The sequence below is a fragment of the Homarus americanus genome, unplaced genomic scaffold (assembly GCF_018991925.1).
Source record: "Homarus americanus isolate GMGI-L3 unplaced genomic scaffold, GMGI_Hamer_2.0 scaffold48226, whole genome shotgun sequence".
Taxonomy (NCBI): domain Eukaryota; kingdom Metazoa; phylum Arthropoda; class Malacostraca; order Decapoda; family Nephropidae; genus Homarus; species Homarus americanus.
In genome coordinates this window covers 11086-32792 of record NW_024730579.1, presented here as the reverse complement: position 1 = coordinate 32792, position 21707 = coordinate 11086, and the positions used below count along the sequence as shown (strand labels likewise).

General features: G+C 36.5%; 1 protein-coding gene across 1 annotated transcript in view; it reads right to left on the bottom strand.

Annotated features, from left to right (window-relative positions):
• LOC121867031 (signal transducer and activator of transcription 5B-like) overlaps positions 1-20893 on the bottom strand; it is a 93353-nt gene extending 72460 nt beyond the window's left edge. Inside the window, 7 exon segments of the mRNA XM_042366773.1 lie at positions 724-834; positions 4972-4993; positions 8250-8340; positions 8343-8404; positions 10594-10696; positions 10699-10732; positions 20810-20893. Of these exon segments, the coding sequence (XP_042222707.1) occupies positions 724-834; positions 4972-4993; positions 8250-8340; positions 8343-8404; positions 10594-10696; positions 10699-10726 (417 nt within the window). The 5' untranslated portion in view covers positions 10727-10732; positions 20810-20893.
• Between the last annotated feature and the right edge of the window lie 814 nt (positions 20894-21707).

Genomic DNA, 21707 nt, shown 5'->3' with positions numbered 1-21707 from the left:
TGTGGCTGAAGAGAGTGTGGGTATATTATCCTCCTCCTTTTGCTTTTATTGAAGGTATTAATGATGCCAGTCTCATAATATTGCACATGATAGTTTATTCTAATATGGAAATGACGATTCTAGGACAGTTCATGCCATTCACCATAACCTTTAACTTATCAAGATATGACACATAGTCATACAGCAACTGCTCAATCATTCCACCAACTACAACGGGTTTCACTGTAGGAAAAGGCTAGAACGGAGTTGGGAAGACTACAGGTTACAAACGTGGGGAGGACTTTGACTAGTGGGCAAGAGTTATTTTCTCCGATAAAACAACTTTTCAACTCTACCTACTCTACAGCGCGCTTCACTGGTGGAGACCTGATAACACCACGTATAACAGGCAACATGTTTATCAAGAAGCCATGTGACCATAAACATGTGGCTGGATCAACCTCAACAGTGTGGGTGAGTTGGCGAAATAAATAATAGATTCACCACTTGAGCAATATCTAGAATTTTTTAAAGAGGTAATCTCGCCAACAGTCCGACCACACACCCTGCCCTACCCTGAGCACACATCATTCATGCAGTTAAAGTTTTGTTATATATTCCTATACATATATAACGTTATGACATTTTATAATACAATTAATAGCTAAAAAAATATTTAATAAGTATAAACCGTATGACCTTGATTTCTACTCCTCTGTTTCAATTTATCTCAGGACCCGATACCTTATCCACACCGTCAGCAGAGTTGCGTGATGGTTCACCGAACACAGAGACCACATCCAGCTGCTGACTAACTGAGTAAAGCCAGTCTGAACCCCATTGAGACTGTATGAGCTAATATGGTTAAATATGTGGAAGCTACAGCAGGAGTGGACCAGGCAGCAACCTTCCTTTGCACTGACTAGATATAACAATGTACTTGAACCAATTTTATCAATTGGAATGTAGAGCAACATTTAAACTATGTGAGGTGAGTCTGTCAGTCATGGGGAGTTTCCACATTGTGTATTCTGTTCTCAAATTTTAGAACCCTGTAATATGTAAGGTTAATATCTCAAATGTGGCCTTGTATACTGGTTGGCAAAAAAACATTTTAAGCAGTAAGTAGAATGCGAGGCAAAATTGACGAGCACTTCCCTCCTGCCACCCTGCTGTCTGGAACTATCACCAACCCTCTCAAATTGAAATTAAGTATCTCTTTGTGCATCATTTTTTATACCTGTCCTCCTGACACCACTAAGAAATCTCCATATCATCGATGCATGGTGTAGTTCAAAGACGATGTGCATCGAGGTGTCTAGCAGACGGTGCTTTCGCGGTAATGGTGAGGCTGTTTATACGGCACCTAATACATTGGTTCTCATCATTCAATTTAGGTTGAAATAATTATATTAATGGTATTCACTGGTTTGTTCCTTGAAAGTGCTGGCAACATGGCAATCTAGGCATGAAAGCACTTTAAACCAAAGAGCAGGCATGGGCAACCAGCGGCCCGAACCATGTCTTTGTCAGCCCACAGAGTGATTTAAAATTTAATTTAGTGTGTGTTCGTGGTTCAGATAGATGCAACCAGTTTATGGCAGTAAGCAATATTAATTAAAGAATATTCTTCATACACAATCATTACTGTTTCATCACCTGAGAGTAAGTAACTACAACGTGACAGTGAAACAAGTAAGTCAACAAAATAAACATTTTAACTTGTGTGAGTTTGACATGGTCTGTTTGGATTAACTGCTATGTGGCAGTGGGTCACTGAATACTAAGGCTGGTAAGTGGATGAATGGAACAAGTTACAACATGTCATTAACTTCGGCGAATACGCTGGATAGCTAAAACTAGGTTGGATGGATATATGAGCAATAGGGGTTGGGTGTAGAATGGACTGCCCAGTATAGGCCAATAGGCGCTGCAGGTTTCCTCTTATGTTCTTATGTAAGTTCCAATGGGGAAGGGTGGTGTACAGGGAACAAGGAAAAAGGTCTCTTCCTGGTTGACAGACTGTCTCTCTCCATAGTACCTCATCAACCATGCCTGGCTGTCTGTTCGATCTATGTTATTGTGTGTGTTCCATGCATGCCACATAACCAGGTTAGGCAAAACTGCCTGACAGGACTTTGTCCGACTGCAATTGCATGCACACTATACTCAAAATAAAGCCCAAGCATACATAGGAATTAGAAGATTTAAAGTTGCAAATCAGCTTAGAAAGTTAGAAATACAATAATCAATGTCACCAACTGCCAGTGAAAAATTTTATGCCCAAAGTGTGCTTGTGGGTACAGGCATATTGACTACAAATGAATGTTACAACTCCAGAGCAAATTACGGTTTACAATAAACTAATAAAGTTAATAGGGGCTAAAAATACTCACCACCATTAATTTTGCAATGTCATGATATTGTAGTTCTTGTTGTGATCAGTATCAGCTGTCTAACACTTAAGATGCATGGAGTAAGATATCTAATTCACTAACTATTTTCAGCACGACAAATGGTGTACTGGCTGGTTGTACTACAGCTCCCAACATCTGGTATGTAAGAACACAACAAAAAATCAGAAGGCAGATACTGCAGCACACGTAAATCACTTTAATTTTTCACTGGCCAATTAATCAATAAGAAACAACCTTGGTTGATTTTCAAATTGTGCAATTTTAAAACTGAATATGTCCATTTGTTAAATATATAGAACAAATGAAATAGGGTATATAGACTTTGTAAAATGAGAATCAAATTAACAAACAGTACTGTACTGCATTGTGAAAAAAAATTGTAAGAACATAAAATGGTGTAGTCTATGCATTCCACATTGATATAAAACAGAATTAAGAAAAAAAATCGTAGGGCAATTTGAACCACGACTACAGGAGAAATGTTTCCTGAGGGCTTCCTGATGACGAGGCAAAAAATCCTCACAGTATATAATGAAAAATTAGCAATAAGTACTGCAAATGTGATGTGATACCAGTTATTGTAATCCCATAACACTTCATGCAAATTACGAAAACACATTTTAGAGTTGCTGAACAAGATGCAGACAGTTTGTTTGAGGCACTCTCACGTATAATACCTAAAGCAAGGATTGTGTTTCAGTACGAGAGTCTGTAAGAAACCAAGATAATAAGCTATTAGGTTTTACATTATGTACATGGAAGCAGAATTGAAGAAACAATAAAAAATACAGTAGAAATCTCCACACTCCAGGAGAAGCCTCGAATAACAACTGTTCTACTAACTACAACCAGGTATTTAAAACCCTGGTTAATTGTTAGACCTGATTAAATTTCAGCTGGAATATATGACATATATATATATTGATAAAATCACACGGGAGGGAAAGGCACGGAGCTTACCAGAAACTTTCATCTTTATTCAAGACATCTTCAGAGGCAACTGGATTACATGGACAGAGAGAGGCCTTAAATATACAGGGGCAATCTTATTAAACATGAGGTCAGGTCATGATGTCATCCACTAATCCTCACCAACACACCGAGAGGAGCTTAAGAGAAAGGGGTGACGGACCAGTCAAGCCGAGGTCAAAAATAAAGGGACCCACAAATAAATATACATCTAGATCAAAGGTTTTCAAAGCATTTTTAAATCTTGGGCCACTGACAAATAAATTTATGTAACATAATATCAATTTTGAACTGATGACCATCACTAAAGGTTTATTGATTTTAATTCCATTTTCAAACTAGCCCAAACAGAAGTCTTGACACATGATAATTTTATACTAAGCTTTTTTCCCAAGCAATGGATGATTATTATTCCAACATGAACGAACAGGGCACTGCTTTAAGATGCTGTTTTGATATTGTACTTATGTTGTTTGATTCTGAGCTACATGGGGAATACAAACAACCTTTCATTTAGATTCAAACTTGGGCTATTTACATTATTTATATTGGTAATGAATCGAGTCATACCTGAAAACAACATTAATATTTAGTATTTTTAAGGGACCAAACTAACAGGACAAATTCATTGCTAAAGGGCAGAGTCAAATATTCTACGTGTAGGAAATTGCCTGGTTGAGTAGAACGAAAGGATTTTTAGCCCACAAAACAATGATCAACAACAGAGGACCTTACCCAAGTTCTTGTCAATGGAACTAATGTTTCAATTCTTCATCAATAAACTCAGCTCACAAAAACCAAACATCTCAAAAACATAGCAGAAAAAACTGACATTTTGGTAGACTCAGGTGACGAAAAATGTATGAAACTGTCTACCTGTGTAAGCTTTCTGTACACCTTAAATTTGTAAATTCGCCACTTCTAATGATAAGCATATCAAGGAATGGAAGGATCCATTTATTTAAACTCCAATTTGAATGCGATACTTGGGACAATATCATTAACCTTGTCTAAAAACTCAAATGGGTCACTGATTCTAGGCCAAAGACAAAGAACATCATCTACATATCTATACCATGGAGGAATAAAGACCCTATATTGGGTAGTAATCCAGCCTCAAAAAACTCCCATATAAATACAGGCTAGAGGAGCGAAAGACAATACCCCATGCCAAATATTTGCTTGTAAAACTGCCCATTTGCTCTTAACACACATTGTCAATACATATAACTCTATCAATTTGAGAAAAGTATCATGAATAGTTAAATCTAACAGTTGTAATTTATCTTTAAGAAATGAAAGTAGGTCTTTCACAGGTACTCTCAGTGAAAAGTGAATTACATCAAAACTTATTAATTCACATGGTTCATTGTGTATCTTGAGTTTTATCAACAAATCACTGCAACAGAAACATGTGGATAACGAGGAAATAGAAGCTACCAAAAGAGCCTGGAAATAACTAGTACCAAGAGGGAGAATAGGAGGAAAACAGAAGATAAGGCAGAGGATGTGCTCAATGGATGAGATATTCAACAGTATAATCCTAACCCTCTTAAATGTTAAGAGAATACTATCATCAATATTTATAAGTTAATGTAAAAACTACTTTGTTGCATCCGAGTTTTCTCCTGCAAGCACAAAACATATTAAGTATAATATTTCAAGATTTATATGCACACAGGTTACATATATCTAAAAAAAATACAATATTTCTAAATACAGTACTAGTACAAATGTAGGGTGAATAGGGTAAAAATATGAAAATATGAAACTATATTTTACAGAGATGTGGAAATGTAAAGGGAAGTCAATGAGCTAAGGGTTAGGTTAAGATAGAACAGTACTGACATACAGATAGAATAGAAATTGAGTTTGATGAAAAGAGTAAGGTAGTACATATTTCGGTAGATGGCATGAGGAAAGGCAGCCATGAAGGAAAGAAGGACTCAAGCACCAAAAAGGCTGTATATTGCCTCCCACATAAACAATACTGTATATAAAATTTGGTTTGGTTCTATCTCCGAAGTCTGAGATGCAGAAAGCGTAAACATTGCAATGCCATTGAGAATAATGGACAGACAAATGGTGAAAACATCCTGTATGCCATTCAACCTTTTACGCAGATGATTAAACTTACAATGAGACCTGATGCACTCTCAGGCTTATAATGTAGCAAGGAAAAAAAATGCTAAATCCTCAGTTATTAGTTTTACACAATTTAATTTTTACTTTTAAAAATCGTTCGTGAACTTTATAAATATGGCTAATAAGCCTTCTTTACGTTAATCACAACAAATATCTCTTAGTTCACTTAAATTGAATACCTGTTTAAAGATGATACATATAATTTAAGTCTTCATGTAACTTGATCTTCCAACCTACATATCAGTAATATATTCAAAATAGGCAATTGAACTTAAGTAAGCCCAGAAGAGACAACAGCAGGTACTGTACTGCATATCAACACCACAGGAAGCATAGATAAAAGCCTGACCACTTCATCCGGATCCTCCATAACTGGCTTCACGTAGAAAACTTAATGGCTTTCTATGAAAATCTTATCTTCCACTATCAGTTGCTTGTACTCAGATAAAATCAAAAGTGTAAACTATCTGATGACATGTACAGATTCTTTTACATAATGGATGTGCAAGGAGTTTATCACTGAATCATTTAATTACTCATCAATTACTACTTTATCAAAATTTCAACTGAATTCACTTTGTACTTGATATATCAACATCATAAAAATTTTATTTTACATGTCACACAACAAATTATGCACTAAGACCCAAAGCTGAGAATAAAAGGTTAGTGAAGGCACAACCGTCATATAAAAAAGATCATATTGTATGTAAATAATTATTACCTAAAACCTTAAGTTCTCTTAGTTAATTCAAAGTTGGTTTGCTTAATGACAGTTAGATATAAAATTCCCATTCTAATCACTATAAATCACCTTTGTGAGGAGGTAGTACAGTACTGCTTTTTTGCAGGGACCTATGGCACAATGTAACCAAGAACATACTATTGCATATTCTGCAATTCTCCTTTCACAGGTGAGAATAGCAGTGATAACATTATAGTGTGATGCTAATCAACAACACACATGTATTATCTGAGTCATGCACTGTTTACAGAGATTTTTTCAAAACAGTATGTGACAAAAATATAGTTGTTCAGACACATCAAAGTCAAAGCATATTATGAAAGTTTCAACCAATATAATCAGAGGCAAATTTGTACCATGTCCTCAGTCTTTGACCTGATTAGTTTGGAATTCTGATGTGACCATAATTTAAAAATTTTCTCTTGTGTTGGGCCAAAATATAGATACAGTACAGCATCACAACAATTTACCACAGTTGTCATTAACATCACCTTCATTGGTGTAACATCACTTCAGTGACATTAATACTCTTTGTTGGGCCAATAAAGCAAGTGTCACAATTCTATGACAGACAACTTCTTGCAAATATCCCAGAGACTTACATGCTTTGTACCATGGTAGATGTGAAGCAGAATCAAAGGAATCAGTCTAATTTTATAATTTTTTTATCTTTAATATAACTGAAGTATTCAGTCATCAACCACCTGTCTCTATCAGGTCATCACTGAGACTATACTGTACAGTACATATTGTAAGATGTAAAGCAATCTTGTGTCAGCAGTAAGCATCTTCTAACATTATGAAGAAAAACAAGGCTTTTTGTAACTGGGGTTTTGCCTGTAAATCAATGTCATTAACACTTTTGAAGTTTTGTATAAATTGGTGTATGATTTAAATTATTGCTAGATTTTGTATTTACAATGCTAACGCAACAAACCCAATCATTTTATCTTAACAGAAGCTGCAGACTAATATATAAAATTATATTTTGCGCTGGAGGAAAAAAAAATAATCTGTACTTGGCCTGAACGCCCATCAGAATGCATACAATTTACACCACTACTTGAGTGAAATATTAATTTTTAAACTTTTGATAACGTTTTTGAACCATGTTTGCACTGAAAAAGGTTTTATAGTACATGTGAAATAACACAGGTATAAAGTGGCGATATAAAAATTTTTCATTAAGTGTAAACAAACATTTTGTGTTCTATTCAGCGCCTACATGATAGAAATATTTATTTTAGCGTGATTACTTATATAAAACTGTTTGTAGAAAATTTAATTCCAGTGCTAATGCAACAACCCCATCATTTTATCTCAAATAGCAAGCTTGCTATGACTCATTCATTACATAATTATCCCTTGTGTGGTGCAGTCAAGTGCGGTGAGTTTAGTGACCAGCGGACGCTGGAGAGCTCTCCAAAACCCAATAGTGTTAATAGAAAAAAATTGTACAGTACAGTATCTTCAAAAATTTGTATATAGGTAATCTCAATTCAAAACGGTATCAAATTGATCTGATTATCAAAAATGCATACAAAGGATACTACAATACATTATGCACCGGAAGGTATTTAGGGAATTTCTGAACAATGATAAATTATGGCTTAAAGTTATCAAAAAATAATAAAAAAAAAATAATAATAATTAATAAATAAAAGGAAAAAATTCACAACATGAGCTTGTTTGAACATATATATTTACAGTTGTGTGAGATAGTAACAGTACTAAGTATGGAAAAATAAGATTGTCTGATGGATGAAAGAAGTCACATTTGGACAAGTCTGTTTCTATTTGAGATTTCTCCAAGTACTGTACACAACGGGTAAGGGTGTATTTCAACCCTGATTATCCTAAACCAATTTTACACACATTTCAATGAGACACAATAGTGATCAAAACAAGTGTAAAACTGAAGATAACAAGATAGGAGAATAGTCTGAACAAGAAAACTATAAAAATGCAGTTTCTAGTTTTTACAAGCAACATACCTATGACGCTGCAGCTTCATCCAGGCGATACGGACAAGAAAAAGGTCTTCATTGTTGCTATAACTGAGGGCTTTGTTTTCCATCTCCTGATAAGCTGTGATACTAAAGTATGTGCATACTGGCTGTGAGATACATTTTCTGGATCTATTTCATTCCTGTTAAGAAATAAATATATGTGGTATTAGAGGAATGCATAATCTAATTTATAATTATTACATCAAGCCTACTCATAATACCTTTTGGCAGAAAAGAACAACTTAATTCACAAACACAGATTCAAAGATGAATTACTCCCTTCATCACCTAAAACTGGACTTAATTTCAACCGAGTAAACTTAAATGAAGGACTCTTGAGAAACAACAGACTATCTCCCTACCACTTTTCTCAAACCAAAAGGCAGATAAAACTGAAAAAGAACGGAGAAAAGGAAGGATGCACTGACAACCCTGTCATAAAGCATCCCATCCCTAAACCTGAACCAGTCCATGTAGACTATGGTAAGTACAGCACTTGGTGATGTAAATGGTTTCTTCCTAAAAAAAATATATATGAATAGGACTTTCTCGAACTTGTGTAATTACTTATACCTGTATAACTGGATTACATTATTCTTTTCCTGAAATAATTTTTTCTTTAATAATGATAGATTATTCTATAAAATTTGAACTAACAAAATACTTTACTGAAGAGTAAAGTAAATATATTTGAAAATATTTTAATGATTGTACAATACCTTGCAGAGCACAGTACTTTCCAGTACTATTTTTGCAACAGTTATTGTAAATGAATGAAAATAAATGTGAAAATTATCTAAAAACACAGTAACGATATCTTGTTTTGAAAGCAACTCAAAATGTAAGTTTACTGAGGCTACAAAAATTGAAATATTGGGGGTCAACCCAACATTATTTTTTTACATTTCTAACCTGCAGGACTGAGGGCAAGAATCACTCTTCCTTTTCTGAAGAACTAACATAAGTTCTGCCCCTTATAAAGAACTTAGAAGACTCAAGTTTACTTTGATGATTTATTTATGTTTAGTGTTTTGACTCCATTATGTTCTTGAGGCACAGCTGGATTGTAAATGAGTTCAAATTCTCATTAGCTAACTACTCATTCATTTGGTGAGCCATGTTTAAGTTTTCAGTGATCAGATCATTGGCTCTGCCTCAGAACAATGACAACCTCCTTGACAAAACAAATGGACACAAGGGGTGCTCGGAAGCTGCCTGATAAGTAACTTGATGAATGATTTACAGGTTATTAAAGTACTGTACACCTGTACAGTATATAACAGAGGCAAACTTGAGACAACTTTTACTGCTGATCTACAGTCTATTAATCACAACTAACTCTTAAAACATTTCAATACCTGAACCCTCCCAGAAAATACAGTGACACTTCAAGATACCTTCAGACTAAGGGTTGCGACATAAATATTTGGTCATGACAGACTTATGCTAACCTCAAGAGTATGCTGTCATTCTCCAATTATATGAACAAAATTTATACTGTACAGGGTACCCAGGTTCTGAACGGTCCCATTCAGAAGGACGTTCTTAACACGAAATGTATTGGAACACATGCTATGTGCATACCATACTTATACTGTAGAACAATGTTAAAATCCCACTATACTGTATTACAGTTACCTCGACTTACATGACCTACTCAACTTATGAACACCCGACATACTACCGTCTCAGTCATACCAAAATTTTGTCAAATTACGATTTTCGACCTCGACGTTAGTGATTGCTGTGTACTGACAAAATTATTTGTAAATCACTTTAAAATGGCTGGCAAGCTTAAAGTGAGAGTTTTGTGGTGCTGAGAAGAAAAAGAGACACCCATTTTAGATTTTCTATGTATTATTTAAGCATTTTCACTTATGAATAATTTGACTTACGACCCTGGATTTGGGTCCCTAACCTCGCCGAAGTCGAGGAGTGCTACCCTAAGTCCTTACATATATCTAAAATCACTTAATTTAAGACAAAAGAAGAAATAGAATGACAAAATACAGTAAATTAAAGTAAAAAATAAGTCATCAGGTAAATAAGATACTGTAATTTAAAGTTTAACCGTCAGACGGTGGGCTTTCATAAGTTGGACGTTAGTAAGTCGGAGACCCCTATACTGTATAGTATTGTATCATTCTTATAATATATACTGTACAGTACTGTATACTGTATATGTACCTTAAGGCATTATAAATGAAGGCTAACTCACATACTGCAAAGGTACAGTACTTTATTGTACTGTATACTACATATGATAAAGAGCAGACTCTTGCAATGTACAGTATAATCATTTTAAATAACAATAGTTAAATGTACTTACCACTGGGGCATTTTATCTTCTATCCACCCAGCCAGATAATGTCGCACCTCAATTGGAAACTGTTCACCGTAAACATTTTGAACTTGACGGAGGGCATCTGGGGCAACTGCTGTGCTCTGTTCCACAAAGACATTGTCACCTGCAACAAAATAATAGATGATAATAGTTTTTGCATAAATTACCAAGTACAGTACTGCACAGTAAAGCAGGGCCCATGAGGAGAATGGTAATACTACAGGCACTGTAGTACCAAAACACAGGCCCATGCCCAAAGGTAGCCAGGGATTCGTGCAGCTTAGTGCATCCTGCATTCTATAGACTATACAAAAATTACATATTATTTTACAATATATAAACATTATGTATTAAAATATATAACAAGCACTCATATGGAAAAGGATATCTCATATCTGTGGAAACTTAAAGGGGCAAGGAAATTTGCAATAGTATTTTCTCAAGTCATTCACAGTGTCAGCAACTGAGCTACGCACTGTACAGTACGAAGTCTTCAAGACGTGCATGTGATCATGAACTCAAGAGCTACTAGCACGCCCAGTGGGGTACGCGAGTTTCTGCTAGGATGAGCAACTTAGGTTTATCTTAACGCTTCCAAAACAAGGAAATAAAGTACATTATTTTATTACATTTTGGAAGAATATTCATTCAGTAATGATACACAAATGTATTGTCTGTGTAAGAAAATATTCAATGCAAGTCAGTACTGACTGTTGAGACAATGCTGTAGCCTTGTATGTGGAAAAGCAGCTTCCTATATCAGTTACAGGAGACACTGTTTGCAACGTGGTGTTTTGGTGTTTACATCATTGTAAAGTGAAATTAACACACTTTAATTTTCTTTTTACATATTGATAAACTTAGTTTTTGTTGATATAATACCTACACTGTATAATTATATAAATATAGTTACAGTACTATATCCTGCTTAAGAAGAATTAATGTGGAAAAAATTAATTGGTGTTAATTGTCCAGTTACAGTGACTGAGCTGAGCCACTGAGGCCCATAGCATAATAAAAAGAACGGCTGGCTTTTGCTGCAACTGGCTTAAAGTTTTGTTGCTGATTGTTTGTTTATTTTATGACATTTAATCATTCTCTAAGTTTGTGTGATGTAGATATTGCTGCTTGTTGCAAAGAGGCAGTAATTTTGGAGGGATGATGCAGACTATTTACACACTTTGTTGTAGCAAGCCCAAATAGTGGGAGATGCTCAGAAATCACAAAGGTGCATCTCTTTACAGGTTATCAGGGACACAATGGACAGATAGAGTAGCCAGTGTCCAGCCCTTTGCTCATCATTTCACCGGCATTGTTTCTGCTCTCAAAGAAATATCAACACTAAAGAGCTGGACAGTGAAGGCTAAAATGGATGTGACAGGTGCTATACATTATGTGTTGTTCTATGAAGTGTTTTGATGGCAGGTTTCTGGTTTAAAATGTTCAACTCAAAATATCAGGTGTTACAGGCTCAAAGTTCTACCCTAGATATTGAAGTTAGGAATTTAAAGGATCTCCAGGGTGATTTACAGATTTTGAGATAAATGACCTCACTTTATGAAGAAGCAAAGGTTGTATTCACTTCAATGGGCATTAACCCATTCCTCCCAGAAATTGAAAAGGAAAAAGCCGCTTTTTCTAGAAACCAGTTTTTGTGATAAAGTCCAGAATGCGACGTCTCGCTTTATACTTAGGTATGTAAATGTTAGCATTAACTTGCCAGGCCAATATACAGGCAATTAAAACATCTAATAATCATTTAAATACAAGGGAGGATTTTCAAGCTCAACCTATCAGGATAAAGTGGCTAATGGATGAGACAAGGGTTCCTCATATATTGTGCCCAGTTAAGAATCTTCAAGAATGGTTAACCAAATTCCCTAATCGAGGCCCCTATGTATTCTCATTACAGGGTGGTAAGAAATTGTCTCCTAGTCAAATGACCAAAGGTGGGCACATGCAATTTTTTTGGGGTTGCAACCGTAACTCTGCTGAAATAGTTGCACATAACCACTTTAAAAATTTGCCACAAGCACAACGCCACAACTTTAAAAATAAAAAAAGAGTAAATACTAAAATAAACAAATTTGCCTATTTACAAGTAAACAAAAATATAACTGATACAAAAGTTAATATTTTCAATATTTTTGACAAAATTACAAAAATGCCTCTGCCACTGGCCTCAGTCTCAGTGGACTGGCTATCAACAGTCTCAGTCACTTCAACTTCCGTGTCCATGTCCTGGTCAGCAGCGGCAGGATCACTGCTGCCGCCACAGACTCCTTCTCCTTCCCTCTTCACAAAACGATCCATAATACTACTAATAACAAGAAACTGGCCTTAACTGCAGTGCTATTGACTGCTTGACTGGTTATGATATGAATCATTCTCCTCCTTCCTTCGCTGTAGTTACCAGAGTTCATCTTTCACATTAACCTAGTTTCTAGAGTTTATGTGAAATATGAAATCTGGCAACTACAGCGAGGAAGGTTGAGTCTCATCTGGCTTACAGTAAATATGCTGCCCGACCTGTATCATGTACAGCTCCTCCCGACTTACTACAAGGGTTAGGGACCCAAATCCAGGTCGAAGTTGAAAATGCTTAAATAATACATAGAAAATGTAAAATGGGTGTCGCTTTTCTTCTCAGCACCACAAAACTCTCACTTTTAAGCTTGCCAGCCATTTTAAAGTGAATTACAAATGAAAAATTTTGTCTGTACTGACATTAGGACTCAAAATTACGAATTTTACAAAATTTTTGTACGACTGAGGCAGGTCAAAAGTGCGGGTGGTCAGATGTCGGGAGGTTGTAATTTCACATAAGAAAAAGAATACTGTAATTAATGTAATTTAGCTCTTTTTCAGTTTTCATATCTATGTATTGTGTGAATGAGAGATTTCGGTAATGCAGACGACTTTCAAAGCCGTAAAAATCCTCATCCCCGAATTTTCCGGTAACGGAAAATTTTTCTCGTTATTTCCAGTGCTCCCTGATTTCCTCAAACCTGTAAAAGAATCCACCATCCGGAATTTTTGGGTATCGAAAATTTTCTCATAATTTTCCGGAAAATGAGCCCTTGGAAAATTTCAACTCGCTATGGGAGAGTTCGGTTTGAGGGATCCGCTAACGGAGATATTATAATTGTGGGTGGAATTGTCTATATTTATAAGAACCCATTCATAATTATAATAAAACCGTATTTCTTTGTGTGCAAAGAATATTATGAAATTTAAAAGTTTTAGAAAGTACAGTGGGTATGCTATATGAACGGATCCTACTCGAATATTCCTATAACGAGCGGTTTTACCTATAAAATTGAGAATGCTATGAGCATAACTCCTACAGCAACGGATGAATCCGGACTATTTAGCCTGGCGCATGAATATTGTTGTATGACCCACAACAAAGCGTCAGGCGCCATCTTTGTCTCATTGGCCAGTGCACCACTGTTATTGTTGAAATTTCGTCTTTGATGGAATTCGCATTATTTGTATAACTATTTTGTTATACAAGTATACAATTGTAACAATGAGTCGTCCAAAGCGAGGTGAAGCTAATAACCCTTGAAACTAAGAAAAGAAATTATAAAAGCGTGAGAATGGAAGAAGCATTGCGAAACTTAGTGATGAATATGGGATGGCTAAATCGACTATATGTACGATTTTGAAGAATAAAGAGGTTAAAAGCTGTACAGTGGCTAAAGGAATCTTTAGACCCAAGACAAGGTGTAATGTGATTGAAGAGATGGAAAATTTACTCTTAGTGTGGATAAAGGAGAAAAATGGCAGGTGGTAACATTAGTGACTATAATTTGTAGAAGGCTAAACAATTGTTTGAGGACCTTAAAGCCAAGACTCCCAGTGGAAGTGATAGTGATGTGCCAGTGTTTAGGGTACCTGCATGCTGAATAACACTAAGGTAAGATAAAGTACCGTATTTTTACATTTCACAGAATTTTTCAGTGTGAGTTGTATTTGGGGCCTGGAAGGATTAATCCTATGTGACGAATGCTATATGAGCGAGATTCTGGAACCAATTCGTGCATTATACCCTGTAGATTTTTGTTACTACAGTACAAGTTTTTAATGATTGCTGATGCTTACCCAGAGGACTTGGACATTAATTTCTCTAGTGAGCTTCAGCAGTTTCACTCATATGTGCACCATAAGTTCAGTGCAACTGAAACTGTAAACCGGATTAAGTCACTGAACTTTATAAAATAATTTTAGAAGACAAACTTGAATGTGCTTTTCCAAATGTAGAAATTGCATTTACGTATATTTTTTAAATTTATGCTCTAATTGCACAGCTGAGCATTCGTTTTCTCAGCATATTAAAATCCATACAGAACAATTATACGACAAGAGAGGTTGGATGCCTTGTCTCTGCTAAGCATAGAAGCAGATTTATTTACGGCAGATTAGTTTTGAGGACTTATTCAAACTTTGCAATTAAAAAAGTAGAAGAAAAATGTTTAAAGTATAAGTAAATTTATAAGTATTATAAGGCGATTTTAATCCATGTACATGCAATATGTTAAAATTTTGTAAGTATTTGAATAAATAAAACCCCTTACTGTATATTTAAAACAATTGTAGGATCTGGTTTGTGGGAGGGCCTGGAAGAAACCTGAATTTTTATCTCATATTTCAACATCAGTATTCATTGAGTCTTAATCATGGTCTTAATATCTTGTCAGTTAAGCAATGGGAGGGCTGAGGGCACCATTGTTGGGCTGTGTTTAGGGCATCAATTGGCCTTAATCAGCCCTGCTCCCATGTGCTGGCGTGTGTTTGTGAGATTTCACAATTGTGTTTTGTGTGCTCTAATGCCTATCGACCTACTAAAACCTCCCAGCAATGTTGCTAAAAGATCACGTGTGGCAATTCGTTGGACGTGAAATTGGATATCGTAAATAGACATCAACAAGGAGAAGGAATGTCAGTGATTGAGTGCGTGCGGCAGATCCTCTACGGTGCATTCTATAGTTAAGCACCAACAAGATCGAGATGGCAGGATCTGCAACACCACTGGCGACTCACGAAGGTGACGAGGTTCGTGATGCTGAGATGGAAGTATGGGCGGATGTTGAGCACGTGAATTGACCAGACAGCGTCTTAAACACCTTTATCATAGCGCATGATTCAACAGAAGGAAAGATCACTGTGGAAAGATATAGCTAAAGATAAACAGCGTGCGAGTTCAGTGCCAGCCATGGATGGTTTGATAGATTCTGAAACGGATATCAATCCACAACCTAAAAATACAAGAAGAATCAGCGGCGCCGACCATGAAGCAGCAGAGAGTTCCCCACCGTTTTCGCAGCCATAATTAAGGAGGGTGGGTACAGTCCTAAGCAAGTTTAACTGAATGAGACGGACTCTTCTGTGAAAATGCCTTCACCAACCTACATATCTAAGGAGGAAAAAACCGCACGAGTTCAAAGTTGCCAAGACCGCCTCACTCTATTGATTGGTGGGAATGCTGAGGTGACCTGAAGTTAAAGCCTCTTCTTGTGTGGTCTGAAAACACCCCATGTTCTGAGGGGTTGTGAAGGACAACTTCCTGTCATCTGGCGTTCAAACCGTAGGCGTGGGTGACAGGGTCTGTGATCTGCCATTACATGCTCAACTATGTGTCCGATTAAACTGTCATATAATAAAATAATTTTGATGCAAAAAGCTCTGATGGTGATCGACCAGCGCAGGTCATCCACCAGCTATGGTTGACTGGTTAAAAACATTAAAGTTGTGTTTTGCCTCCCAACAGCAGCTGCCAACCCATGGAATGACATCATCTCTACAATCGGCGCCTTACACTCAGAGTATCATGGAGCAGCTGTGAGGGGACCGATGGAAGAAACCTACAATTCAGGAGTTTTGGAAAAACACTATAACACCAAAACCATAAGAAAACATCAGTGATTCATGAGAACACAAACAGAACAAGAACGGTGTGGCATAAGCTGTGGCCCAAGTGTGTGCACAACCGTTGGTTTCCTTCAGTGCCTGCAATAAGGAAGACTATTGCGACTCTTGCAAAAAAGGCTGGATTCGATGAAGTGGATGGCCTGCTGAAGACCTCCTCGACTCTACAATGAAAAACTACCAATGAAGACCTGATAGAACTGGTGAGCTTCAGCGGGAAAATGCCACTTGCAACAGGAGGAGATGCAGATGAAACTCCAACACAACTCCTAGCTGTATACGGAACCTAAGGAAGCTGATTTCTTCATTTGAGATGGCGATGGATATAGCATTAGAAATGGACCCTAATGTTGACCGAAGTTGCACTATCATCCACAATGTCAAGAAAGACATACAAGCATACTACGAGGTGGTTGAGGAGAAAGGAAGAATAAACAGACTTGATGCATTTATCACAGCCAAACCATCAAGCCCGGTGCACAACCACCCCATGTACATCCAAACAGAACACAGCTTTTGACAGCTGTTCAAGACCACAGCCTTCAAACGAATGACACAGCCTTCAACAAGTGAACCACAGCCTTCAACAAGTGAACCACAGCCTTCAACAAGTGAACCACAGCCTTCAACAAGTGAACCACAGCCTTCAACAAGTGAACCACAGCCTTCAACAAGTGAACCACAGCCTTCAACAAATGAACCACAGCCTTCAACCAGTGGAGAACAACAGTTTTCAGTGCAAATTGACAGCTGAAATGAGGTGAGGTGGCTGCCGACCCTGGCAGTGAGGGAAGTGAGGTGGCTGAGGACCCTGGCAGTGAGAGTGAGGGTGGCTCAGAGCCTACCTCTCACCCCAATAAACCTTCCCCTCTCCCCTAATGCCGCCAAGCAAGCAAGCAACACAGCACATAAGAGAGAAAATTAACAGTCTCGTTTAAAACTTACCTCACACACCTCACGCAAACATTCAAACACTCACCGTCTCACACACTCAAACATGTAAATATACTGTACTTGTAAACATATATGCCAAATAAACTCAAAGTGTTTGTTATTGATAGATGTTGATGTTACCTTGTTTCTTTATCTATTTTATGTTCTATATATATTGAGTAAAACAAGTGTTAAACTCTGGCGCTGTGACCACAGCGATGCCAGTATCCCCTATTCACATTACAGTGGGGTATGCTATGAATCTAATTGGTTCTAGAACCTTGTTCATTATAGCATTAGTTGAATTCTATAGGATTAATCCGTTCCAGCCCCAAATACAACTTAACACTGAAAAATATAATATAAAATTGTAAAATGTGCATAAATATGCATCTAAACCCGAAATAAAATATCATTAATATTTGTAATAAAAAACAATAAATTAAAAAAAAAAAAAAAAATTTAAATAATGTTAGTTGTGGAGTTTAGATTGATTATAGCATTCTCAATTTTATAGGTAAAACCGTTCATTATAGGAATATTAGTAGTAGGATCCGTTAGTTATAGCATACCCCACTGTATTTCTTATGGGAGAAATTGTCAATATAATTTAGATATTAACGAGTTCATGCCTGTAACGCTGCGATAAGTGAGGCAGCCCTGTATATATATAATTCATGTAGATCCACAATGGAAGCGTGGATAAGATAAATCTCGATAAAATCACACAGGGAAAAGAAACAATGGAGAACCTTAGCTTCGTCTTTATTCAAGACATCTTCAGAGGCAACTGAATTACAAAGACTGAGAGAGTTGATGTACACAGGGTGACCTTACAAAACATGAGGTCAGGTCAAAAACATGACATCCATTAATCCACACACCAACCACACACAAACATAAGAAGAGATAATAAGAGCAGGCGACATAACTACAGTGGGGTATGCTATAACGAACGGATCCTACTGAATATTCCTATAACGAACGGTTTTACCTACAAAATTGAGAATGCTATTGAACGCCAACTCCTACAGATCTTGGATGAATACGGGACTATTGCCTGGGCGCATGAATATTGTGCGCATCCACAACAAGAGCGTCAAGGCGCATCTTTGTCTCATTAGTAAGTGCACCACTGTTATTGTTGAAATTTCGTCTTTTGATGTGAAATTCACATTATTTGTATAACTATTTGTTATACATGTATACAATTGTAACAATGAATTGTCCAGCGAGTAGAAAGCTAATAACCCTTGAAACTAATTAAGAAATTATAAAAGCGTGAGAATGGAAGCATTTGAAACTTAGTGATGTATGGGATGGCTAAATCGACTATATGTACGATTTGAAGAATAAAGAGGAGTTAAAACTGTGCAAGTGGCTAAGGAATCTTTAGACTTAGCAAAGCAAGGTGTAATGTGATTGAAGAGATAGAAAATTTACTCTTAGTGTGGATAGGAGAAAATGGCAGGTGGTAACATTAGTGAAGCTATAATTTGTGAGAAGGCTAAACAATTGTTTGAGGACCTTAAAGCCAAGACTCCCAGTGGAAGTGATAGTGCTGTGAGTGTTTGAACCTGCATGCTGAATAACACTAAGGTAAGATAAAATACCTTTTTACATTTCAGAATTTTTTCAGTGTTAAGTGGTTGTATTTGGGGGCCTGGAACGGATTAATCCTATATGAGCGAATGCTATATGACGAGGTTCTGGAACCAATTCGTTAGTTATAGCCTCCCTGTAGTCATGTCATCAGGTAAAAAATATGGGACCCACTAATCATCTATCATACATCTACCTTACATGCTTTCAAAGCATTTTTAACCAGGGCCACTGACAAAATTTGTGTAACATATTATCAGTTTTGTACTGACCATCACTTAGGTTTAAAGAATACATTTCTCTAATCAAACTTGCTTCAACTAGAAGTCTTTCTGTGACCATGATGATTTATACACTTCTAAACTGTTTTCCCAATCTATGGGATGATTATTGTTCCTTATATGAACGAAAAGTGCACTGCTTTCAGATGTTGTTCTAATATTGTATGCTGTTTAATTCTGAGTTGTATGATAGAAGATTAGTGGGTCTCATATTTTTTACCTGACGTGACATGACTAGTTATGTCGCCCGCTCTTATAAACTCTTCTTATGTTTGCTGTGTGGTTGATGTCGGATTAATGGATGTCACCTGACCTCATGTTTTGTAAGGTCACCCTGTGTACATAAACTCTCTCTCAGTCTTTGTAATTTAAAACCTAACTGGTATTTTTATAGTAGTTCACACAACATTCTTACCCCAATTCTATTATCATATTAGAAGGACGTCTAATTTAAGTTAATTTTCCTCTTTTACATTACCGTCGAGAAAGTATAATACGGAGATAGAGCATGCCAAATCTTTCTCTATTTAATTCCATTATCGCCTACGACCTCCCTCATGTTCTCTTCATAAATCATCATGCACATGTGTCCCAGTACATGTCATGCGGCCAATCAAAAGCGTTCTTTTGGCAATTAAAATGAATTGTGGTTTCTGCTTTTGGAATTTACCACCTAACCTAACCCTAACCTAAACTTGAAATCCGCTGGATGACCTTCACTATAATACCTAGGTAGTGCCCTTATTCTACAACTACCCAATTTCCATTAACCACAAACCTCAGCCACCTTGAAAGTTTCTTACACAGTCAAGGTTTGCCTATCAAAGATTTTCTGGTAGCAATATCCATGAAACTTTTAATATGCAGCCGTAGTATTACATTTTAGCTTTTGCTGCTCCTAAATATATAACAGTCCTTTTCAACTCGTTTCTTAATACAGTATAGACAATTCTCATTCAGTTATTATTGTATAGAACCATAAGTTGCCAATGTACGGTTATGAATGGCAATATATACACAAGCCTTCCAAATCTAGGTAATTTCTACACTAGAAAAGTTTAACATCTCTTGGAGTACACTAAGTCACAATAACACACCACCAACTGTTGTCTTCTAGGAAAACAGTTACTAAATCACATCCTGATATATAAATCATTTACGTCAATATCAGGACGTTTAAGTTTGGTATACAAGGTCACATTGAATGGCTCAATGTGTCAAACATGTCAGCTTGCAAGCACATGGCACTCACGCACTTACTAAGAAAGTGGAGGTTGATGAGCGTGAAGACGGCGCCCCGATGGTGGATTGTCAGTGTGAAGGAGGATCAAGCTACCTCACTCTTGTTTATTTGTCTTCTACACTAGTCATGGACGCTGCACTCGGCTCGCCACCCTCACGCCCAACACTTCACGCCCATTTCACCGCCTTACGCCTTTAACCCTAACACCTACCTGTTGTGATCTACGAAGGAAGCTTGCAGTGGTGGATGCTGTCACAGCGATATCTCAGAGACAATTATTGTTTCCCAGTAGAAATGTTCTCAGAATCGATTCATCAAAACACACCACATTTCGTGGAAACTTTACCATATATTGGGAGGCACTTGGTCACGTGACTCCTGCAGTGCCATGTTTCGTGCGCACATCTATACTATTTAATATTAATGGCTCAATAAACATTTACAAGATAGTTTCGAACAATATTACTTTTTTATATATAATTTAATTAGTGTAAGTGTCAATATAAATATTACAGTTAAATAAGGTGAAATCTGTGAGTTGGCATTAGCGCACTGTTGCTGTCGGGTTCGGGCGCATGTCTTGGAGCTCCTATACAGAGTTTCCTAGTATTCCTTCAGCCTTTTGACCAGCTTTGAAAATCATGTCGGCTATAAAAGTACATTGACGACCTATATAAGGGTTTATTTATTAAGGTGATCAAGTAACAAATCCCAACTTTACTTAATAAAGTATTTTTTTGGTTTATTCTCGACAACGACGGCAATAAAGCTTGGTTTGTAAACATATCAAATTTGTAGTTACGCATAAAGTTTACTAATTCCCAATGGATATTAAAAACTGAAAACAAATGTTGTTAAATTTAAGAAGACTAAATATTCTTGTTTGAGAAGCATCAACGACAAGTGAAACGAGCTTGTGATGTATGGGTTATATATATATATATATATATATATATATATATATATATATATATATATATATATATATATATATATATATATATAGAGAGAGAAGAGAGAGATTATCTATATGCATGTGTGTACATGAGCGCGTAAATACTCTAGTAAAACATAATTGTGTCTACACACATAAAACTTGTTTCAACATT